This window comes from Xyrauchen texanus, chromosome 28 (genome assembly GCF_025860055.1).
Source record: "Xyrauchen texanus isolate HMW12.3.18 chromosome 28, RBS_HiC_50CHRs, whole genome shotgun sequence".
NCBI lineage: Eukaryota > Metazoa > Chordata > Actinopteri > Cypriniformes > Catostomidae > Xyrauchen > Xyrauchen texanus.
The window spans coordinates 32,844,426-32,854,046 of NC_068303.1; the positions used below are offsets into that span (position 1 = coordinate 32,844,426).

At 38.5% G+C, this 9,621-nt stretch overlaps 1 protein-coding gene across 1 annotated transcript; it reads left to right on the plus strand.

Annotated features, from left to right (window-relative positions):
* The first annotated feature begins 5 nt into the window (after window positions 1-5).
* On the plus strand, window positions 6-9,367 carry rdh14b (retinol dehydrogenase 14b). Its single transcript, XM_052095431.1, is given in 3 exon segments — window positions 6-257; window positions 7,778-8,097; window positions 8,759-9,367. Coding segments are annotated over 2 exon segments (828 nt in total). The 5' UTR covers window positions 6-257; window positions 7,778-7,878.
* Window positions 9,368-9,621: the final 254 nt, after the last annotated feature.

A 9,621-nucleotide genomic window follows, 5' to 3' on the forward strand; every position in this document is an offset into this window, starting at 1 on the left:
CACAATCCAAGCTCTAGGGTCAATTCCAAACAGATTTTACAATAAGAATCACCTAAAAATTTGTTTTGCTTTACCATTATCACCTTTCAGATCTCTGAAGCTATCACAATGGAGGGTAATTGTCTTTGTATGGAATAGGGTATAGGAATGATGACTTTTAAATATGACACGCTGATTCTGAAGCTGGACAAAAGAAAACTCGCTAGAGTCTATTTATATTTTTCTGCAGATGGAGGTTTCTTGGACATACCACTCAAGTAAGTGTTCTTTAGTCTTTATGCTTTATGCTTACTGTATTATGATTCAAAACGTGGACAAATTAGCTTCTACTTGTTTCACATTCATCTGTTGTAGCACAACAGCTCCAACCTTATCCTAATGTAAACAAAGTCACCACACTACACTTTTTTTTCTAGTTTGATAAGCCATTTCACTCAGAAATCCATCACAATTAATTGAGTAATTAAGTCATTTACATTTATGCATTTGGCAGACGCTTTTATCCAAAGCAACTTACAGAGCACTTATTACAGGGACAATCCCCCCGGAGCAACCTGGAGTTAAGTGCCTTGCTCAAGGACACAATGGTGGTGGATGTGGGGCTTGAACCAGCGTCCTTCTGATTACCAGATTACCAGTTATGTGCTTAGACCACTACACCACCACCACTAAAGTCAGTAGTAACTTCTGTTTCATGGCGACTTTAAGGGTGAAGAGACACCCACTCGATTACGTTATTCGCAATGCGTAATGGGAGCGCGCGGTCGCTGGTTTCTTTTTTTTTTTTTGTGATTCTCAAAACAGTACAGTAAAAAGTAACAGCCAACAACAAAATACATAACAAAATATACATCAAAAAAGAAAAGAATATTATGAGAATTACATGACACTGAAAAAAGGAAAAGTATTGCAAACAGATAATGTATTTAAGGCTTTTCTGTTCTCAGACAATTTAATTGAAATTAGGTATTTTTCAAGTTCTTTCATAAAAAGAAGAAAGAGAGGTTTAGCATTTAGATATTTCAATTTATGAATGTGGAACTTGGCGAGTAACAAGATCAGATTAATTACATACAAATGACCTTTTTTAGATTGATCATAATCAACAAAGCCTAGTACCACATCCTTCCAATACAACACACATTCATTAAGAATTTAATTCCTAATAAATCCTAAAACATCTTGCCAGAACATTTTAGTAAAGGGACAAAACCAAAAAAGATGAGCTACAGTTTCATCAGAGTTGACACAGAAAGAGCAACTGGAGGAAAGATACTTTTTGAACGTTTTTATGTAGTGGTTTGCAGGGTAGCACTTGTGAATTATTTTAAAAGAAATCTCTTTTACTTTATTGGTTAAAATGAAGAGATGTGGAAGCATCCACACTTTTTTCCAACAGATATTACCTACTGCATTATTCCAGTAAGCAGTTACAGGTGGTAAAGTAATAATTTCCTGCTGGAATAATGAACGGACTGATCTCTTATTATTTTTGTAGGGTGAAGCAAAACACAATTTACCAACAGGGTTATTAACCAAACTCAAAGACACTGGAAGTACAGATTTAGCATCTCTCAATAAAACAAGAACACATGATGGGATTGAACCCATCACTATTGCAAATTCTTTGGGAGAAACAGGAAACTGAAAATGATCTAGAAATTCCTTATATGAAAACAACAACCCTTGAGAATTGATTGACTGACTAACAAAATATTTTTATCAAATATATAATTGGGAATAAAGTTCCATAAAGACCCTGGGTTCTTTCTAAACTGTTTCAACTAATTAATTTTAAAGGTATAATTTAATGTGCTAAAATCCAAAAAATTAAGACCACCCTTTTCATTCATGTTCATTACGGATTTTCTAATATCATGATAATGAATAGAATTTTTCCACAGAAAATTCAAGAGTATCTGGTCAATAACTTTACCCAACTTTGGCTTCAAATGAACAGATTGAGCAGCATAAATAAGCCTTGAGAGGCCTTCAGCCTTTGTAAGAATTACCCTACCTCTCAAAGAGAGATCTCTTTGTAGCCACTGGTTAAATCTCTTCTGAATTTTATCCGAAAGGGGTTCTCTTACCACTGCTACGCTGATGATACGCAACTCTACTTGTCTTTCCAGCCCAACGACACCACAGTGACTGCTCGAATCGCTGCCTGTCTGGCAGACATCTCAGCCTGGATGAAGGAACACCACCTTCAACTCAACCCAGCCAAGACCGAACTCCTTGTCTTTCCAGCCAACCCTGCTGTTGAACACAACATCACCATGCAGCTGGGTCCAACTACAGTTTCGCCTTCCAAAACGGTCAGAAATCTAGGGGTAACCATTGATGATGAGCTAAATTTCACAGACCACATCTCAAAGACTGCAAGATCATGTAGATTTATACTCTACAATATCAGAAAGATAAGACCCTTCCTCTCTGTACATGCCACACAACTGCTCGTTCAGTCCCTTGTCATAACTAGACTGAACTACTGTAACTCTCTCATTGCAGGCCTTCCTGCATGTGCTATTAGACCTCTCCAAATGATCCAGAATGCAGCAGCACGTCTGGTCTTTAATGAACCTAAGAGAGCACATGTTACACCACTCTTTGTCTCTCTCCACTGGCTGCCGGTTCATGCACGTACTAAATTCAAGGCCCTGATGCTGGCATATAAAACAGTCACTGGGTCTGCTCCAGCATACCTAAAAACATTTATGCAGAGCTACGTTCCCACCAGAAGCCTGCGGTCGGCTAAGGAACGTCGCCTTATCATACCAAAACAAAGAGGCACCAAAACACTTTCCCGGACTTTCAGTTTCATCATACCGCGGTGGTGGAATGACCTTCCCAACTCAATCCGGGAAGCTAACTCACTCTCTGTCTTCAAAAAACGGCTAAAAACACATCGTTTCCAAAAGCACTTACCGGTCACTAAAAAAAAAAATATTATTTACATTTCTTGTTGCACTTAAATCTGTTTTGAATACTATTCTGATGATAGTGAAACTTTGTAGTATGGCACTTTTTGTACCACTGTCTCCTTAAGATGATTCGCTTATGTTTTCCTCTTTTGTAAGTCGCTTTGGATAAAAGTGTCTGCCAAATGAATAAATGTAAATGTAAATGTAAAATTAAAAATACATCTTTCTTTTTGGTCCTTCACTATATGAACTCCTAAATAACAAACTTTTTCTTTCACAGGAATATTATGAATAAAGGGGTCATTGCAATTGTTTATGGCCAAAAGCGCACATTTTTGAATATTTAAATGCAGGCCCGAGGCTTTGGAGAAAAACTCAATCAAATTTATTGCCAAAGGGATCTGCATAGCATCCCTAAGAAAGAGGTTGGTGTCATCAGCAAGCTGACTGATGATCACCTCTCCTTCAGCAATAGCTACTCCTTTCAGATTGATAGTTTTTATGTGAGTACAAAGAAGCTGAGCAGCAAGAAGGAAAAGGTAAGGTGAAATGGGGCAGCCCTGCTTAATTCTCTTTGAAATTTCAAAACGGTGGGTTGCACCATGTTTTAGGAACACAGAACTATTGCCATTCATGTATAAAGTTTTTATGGCACTACAGAAGAAATCTCCAAATCCAAACTTGATCAAGACATTGAAAAATAAATGTATGCTCATAAGTGTCGAAAGCTTTATAAAAATCTAAAAAGAGAAGAAAACCATCATCAGAAACTAGGCTAGAATAATCTAAAACATCTAAACTAGATGTCTATCATTTATGAATCCAGATTGAGCCTCATCTATTATAGAATCGTGCACATTTTTAATTCTTTTGGAAAGTATGTGAGCCAAAATCTTATAATCATTATTTAATAAACTTGTTGGGTGCCAATTGTCAATAAAAAGCAAATCTTTGTTCTGTTTAGGAATGAGAGAAATTACTCCTTAAGTCATACTGGGAGGAAGTTTGTGGTTTTAAATGCATTCAATAAATACTTTCAAAAGAAAAGGGGCAATAATATCTGAGAATTGTTTATAGTTTATAATTCTGTTGTAATGCCATCATTGCCAGGTGTCTTGTTACATTTGAGATGTTTTATAGCATCAGCTACCTCTTCTAAGAGTATATCCTGATCACAAAAATCTTTTTCTATAGCACTAATTGAATGTACACTTTCTAAGGAATCTAAAAAGGAAATGGCAGTATCAGCACAATAGTTGGATTTATAAAGATTAGCAAAAAAGTTATGACAGAAGTGAGAAATAGTTTGATAATCATCAGTAACATGACCATTTACACTCAGGTGGGGAATTGTGTTATGTTTACCTCACTGTCTTTCAAGATTGAAAAAATATGAGTGTAAGGGGGTTAAGATGGGCAAGGAGGAGGTGAGAACCGGCTTGTCAATATAAATAATAATTTAATGAAAACTTAAACCAAAAGCACAAACATAAACACACACATGATGGACATGCCCGTAATTCTCTCTCGCTTGAACCATCATCACCGGCTGCCTTTATCCCTCGCACGCCCCATCAGGCCGATTGGGGACCGGGCGTGCAACATTCTAGCCCGGCCATGCCCCCCTCCGCTCCACCTTTTTCTAACCACTTAACTATTGATCTGACAAAGGCCCCTTTTGATTTACGTTCATAAATATCATCTAATTTATAACGTAGACCAATCAATTGCAATCTCTCCACAAGTGAGAGCCTGTCAGGAGACACCATAGAAAGAGAGGTGATTTCAGACACAACTAGCTCCTCTGAAATTCTATCGAGTTTAGAATGCAAACCACCATAGGACCTTGATACTTACCAACTTCATATTTTAGAAGTTCCCAATATCTACCAAATGCTCCTTCCTTTTGTGCCAAATCCCAATGTAAAGAAATAATTTTTTAAGTTCTAATTTAACCAAATCATACCTTAAGTAATAAATGTTCATTTTCCAAAAAGAACTACGATGTGGATCTACAAAAGAGGAGAATCTAATATTTATACAAATTGCCTTGTGGTCTGTTATGGGAGTAACAAGAATATTTACTAAAACATTCTCCTTTGGAATGCTACCTGCAACCAACCAAAAGTCTATGCGAGACTGCCTTGTGCCATTTTTATTGCTCAGGTATAAATATTCTTACTAGGGTGCATCTCCCTCCAAACATCAATCAGATTGTATTTTTGCATAAAGGTTTTCAATTTATTACTGGATGAACTGGTTATTAAAGCTAAAAGTGTTAATATCTTGATTTCTCCTTCTCCGTGAATAAACGCACAAGTTCCCGCAAAGAAAGACATTTTTCCCACATCCCGTGCCTGTTTCACCAATGGCCATAGTTTTGAGTGCCTCTCACGATCACCTTTTGAGAGGTCTTCCTTGAAGAGAAGGCCATTAGCTTGGAGAAAGGCAGAAGTCTTAGCCCGCTTCCAGATTTCATTTCTCATCATGATGTAAACTGAAGAATAATGGGTCGTGGACGGGAATCAGCAACGTTTTTCTTGCCCAGTCGATGTGCGATGTCAATCGTTTCTGAGAGCCGCCCTGAATCTTCTTGTAAAACAGCTTTGCAGATCTTGATGGCCTGCAGATGTACATTTTCATCCTCATCTTCTGAAATGCCATACAACCTTAGATTCCACCGTCTGGAGTAAGATTCCATCTCATCCATTCGCTATTCAAGCATTTTGACTGGCTTTTCCAAAGCAAGTATACGACCCTCCATCTTACACATCTTATTCTCCATTTCTTTAATTTCAGCAAAAGCATCGTCAACTTTCTTACTCAGCTCATCAATTCTCTCAGTATTGCCACTCACCAGCTTTTCAATGCAATCGGACCTATCGTTGATAAGCTGGGACAATGTGCCGATAACATCAGCATTAGAACAAGCACCCTTAACGGACTTCATTGTTTTCTTCTTCGCTGCAGGCGATTCATTCGGGGTCAGCGGTAACTTCGGAAATTCCTTTTCATCCAAAAACATCTCTTCTAGGACATTCCCTTCAGTACAGCTTTGACTGTAGTCATGACCACTAGCATGTAAGTAGCATGTTGTCACTAGCGTTATCTTGATTCGAAGATGAGTTTAAATTTCGGTTTCTTTTCTTCCCACCCATTCAAAGTGAATTAAAAATCACTTAAAGTGATAAGATAACATGACAGCACTATAAATAAAAAAAATTGTTTCTCAATCAAGTTAGAATAACATATTTATTTATTGTGATGAAGAGCTTGATAAAAAGCGTCAGTTCAGGTGGCCATCTTGGTCCCTCCCTCCACCTTTCGTGGGTTTCGTTGGATGCGGTTCTCTGATTGTTGGATCTTTCTCTGCTGTATCATGGGTAATGTAGTTGTTAACCATGAATTCCGCCATCAAACACGATTTTTAAACACTGAAGTTGAGATAACACAGACGGATGGCTTCAACAGAAGCATATATCATAGATGAACAACTTCAAAACTCACAGTAGGTCAGTTTTAAAGGTTAATAAGTTATCATTGAAAACGTTTTTTTTTTTACTGTGCCGTACCCCTCCAAACATTCAAAATCCATTCGCTTACACCTTCTCTAATGCATAGATGACATTCATACAAGGTATTTTTTAAATATGTATATTTAACCCAATTATCTTTGTAAAACTACTCCCTTATATTAAACATGTTATATTTGTACATGTTTTGTACATGTTATATTAATCATATTCATATTGACTAAATGGCTTCGATTGAGATGGTAGACACTTGATATAATATAACTGCATAACTTAAAAATTCCCCTCTCCTAGCATTGCGGTATGTAAGAATAGCATTTGGTTCTGTGCCTGGAACTGCACATCATTGCAGGTACGGCAATGCCGGCCGACTTTGAGCATAGTGGGTAAGTATCTGTGCAATTGCGTATTCAGCTAGCTCAAGGTGCTTTTTATGTCACATTTGACACTGTTAGCAAGGTTGAGCTCATTTGCATAAAAACATCATGCAACAATGTAAAAACAGGTCTCTAGTAAGCAAATGTGAGTGAAAATTACTGCTTGTGAATGTGGAAAATTGTCTGACACATGTCATCAAAGCTTTTGAACTTATACCATCAGAATCAAAAACTCTCTATGCATCTAACCTGAAACACAAATTACGTTTTAAACTAAAATAGTGGACGTCTGGTAAAACAGTGAAGTATACATTTTAGCAGTGTGCTAGGCTGGCGAAAAAAGATACTTGTGTGACGCATGAGTAGATGCTTTTCTTTTTAACCGCAAAAGATATGTTATTTCATTGCATATTTTCTGACCTTTATGACACAACAATTTTGGTGTTTCTACACTAGAGGGCACACAAAATTATTTTTGCAAGTGATAAATACATGAACTGGGTTTGAATGTTATATAGACAGTGATGAAATCTTATTGATGAATTTTATGTGCATACCCCCATTGTCACCTCATGTACCCCCAAGGGTTATGTGTACCCCAATTTGGCTAACACTGTTCTAGAGCAGAGGTTCCCAACACTGCATGTTTTGGATGCCTCCCTTATCTAAAACACCCGATTCAACTCATCAGCTCATTAGTTGAGGCTCCATGAGCAGAATTGGGGGTGCCAAATAAGGGATACATCAAAAAAGTGCAGTGTTGGGGGTACTCCAGGACAAGGTTTGTGAAGCATTGGTCTAAAGGATATATGAATGGGATTTTTACTTCTGTAACCAGACTATTGTGCTTAGCCTTCAAATTTCAACAACAATAAAGCAGTGTGTTGTGGGTAATATTGTTCACAGTCCCCACACGCATGTTGTGACTAGTATTTCTCCACAGTCTGCACTGATGATGTCCTTGATGGTGGGGTCAACTTCATTGCACAAAGAATTTTCTTCAGGTGGAAGATGCTAAAATGATTGACCTATCCTGCCAGTACAATGCGTGGAAAGACTGTGATAGTGACCGGGGCGAACTGTGGCATCGGAAAGGTGACGGTGGCGGAGCTGCTGAAACTGCAGACCCATGTGATCATAGTGTGATGGGACAAACAGAGGGCTGAGGAGGCGGCACAGGACATCAAGAATCAAGCCGGTCTGGATCAGGGAGAGATTGTCATCAAACACTTGGACCTCACATCGTTCAAGTCTGTGCACGTTGTATGGATTAGTCAACGCAAAAATAGCACAAACGGTCAAGTAATGAGTAAATGGTTAAATTAATCCATGTCAACCATGACAAGTAATGTTAACGTTTTGATGATTAAGGTCTGTATAGTGAGCATACGTCTCATTGAAACAAGCTTTCCAGTGTGCTGAAATGTGGTTATATTTCATATTTGTCCCTAACCGTAGTACAGTAAGCAGTTATTGTTAATAAAATAAACTGTTGCAGCGTGAAGCACTTACATGTTTCCATTGATCATGGTATAAAATTGGTAGGGTTGTACTTGTTGGTTTTGATTACTGAGGCACCGTAGGTTCACCACTACCGGCGTAGAGCTACAAACTTGTAGCAAACATTTGTGCTGAATAAAAAGCTCATTTGCTTGTGAAAATAACGAACGGCAAATTTGCTGCAAGTTTGCGGCTAGTTTAGATTTTTTTGTAAGGGAGCACTTTCAGTGTCCATGGTTCTTGCTTGCCAGAGGACTTAAGGGTATTACAATCTGTCATTTTCTGTATTTTTTATTTTTTTTTCATTATAGTCATAACTTTACATTTTTAGCTTTTACCTATAGGTTATGAGCGATATGCCCTAATAAAAATTAAGAGTTCTGGCAAACTCTTTATTGTCGCCAAAGGTTTGCTGCAGGTGAAGAGCTGCAAACCTCTGGGAAACATTTGTGGTGAATCGCAAGCTCATACATGTGAAAATAATAAGTGGAAAATGTGTGGCAAGTAAGAACTAAGTAAGACAGAAGAGGACTTTGAAATACAACTTGAAGTGAACCACCTGGGCCACTTCCTTCTTTCCCACCTCCTGCTGGACCTGCTGAAGTAGTCTTCCCCCAGCCGGATCATCGTGGTCTACTCCAAACTCTACAAGTATGGCAACATCAACTTCGAGGACTTGAACAGTGAATAGAACCATAAAAAAGCTTTCTGCTACAGCCAGAGCAATCTTGCTAACCTGCTTTTCACCCACAAGCTGGTCCGCAGTCTGGATGGTACCAGGGTAAATGCCCTCACTCCGTGTATCCCAAGGACCATGCTAGGTCAGCAGGTCCATATTCCCCTGATGATTAAGCCTCTTTTCTTACTGGCTTCTTGATTGTTCTTCAAAAGCCCACTGGAGGGTGCTCAAACCCCACTGTACCTGACATGCTCGCCCGAGGTTGAGGGTGTGTCTGGAAAATGCTTTGCTAATTGTCAAGAAGCCAAACGCCCCTGGGATCTAAGTGAAAGCATGGTGGGCTTAAATAAGTGAGGGACGGCACAGAACTGCAATTCTCAGAGATCACATTTTGAAACCTTGAACATCAGTGCAGTGGACTTTCTTTTTTTTTTTGCAAGTGCAGTAGCCAAACACCTGAGGGACTTGCTGGAGAAGAGACAGGAAATTAAAATGTCCATCTGTTCCCTGTATCTCTCTTGCAGTGTTTTCGGAGATGGCCTCAGGCTTGTGACTCACTCTTCTCTGTGTATAAGTGCCTGAAAGTATCAAGTCCAACATATCCCTTG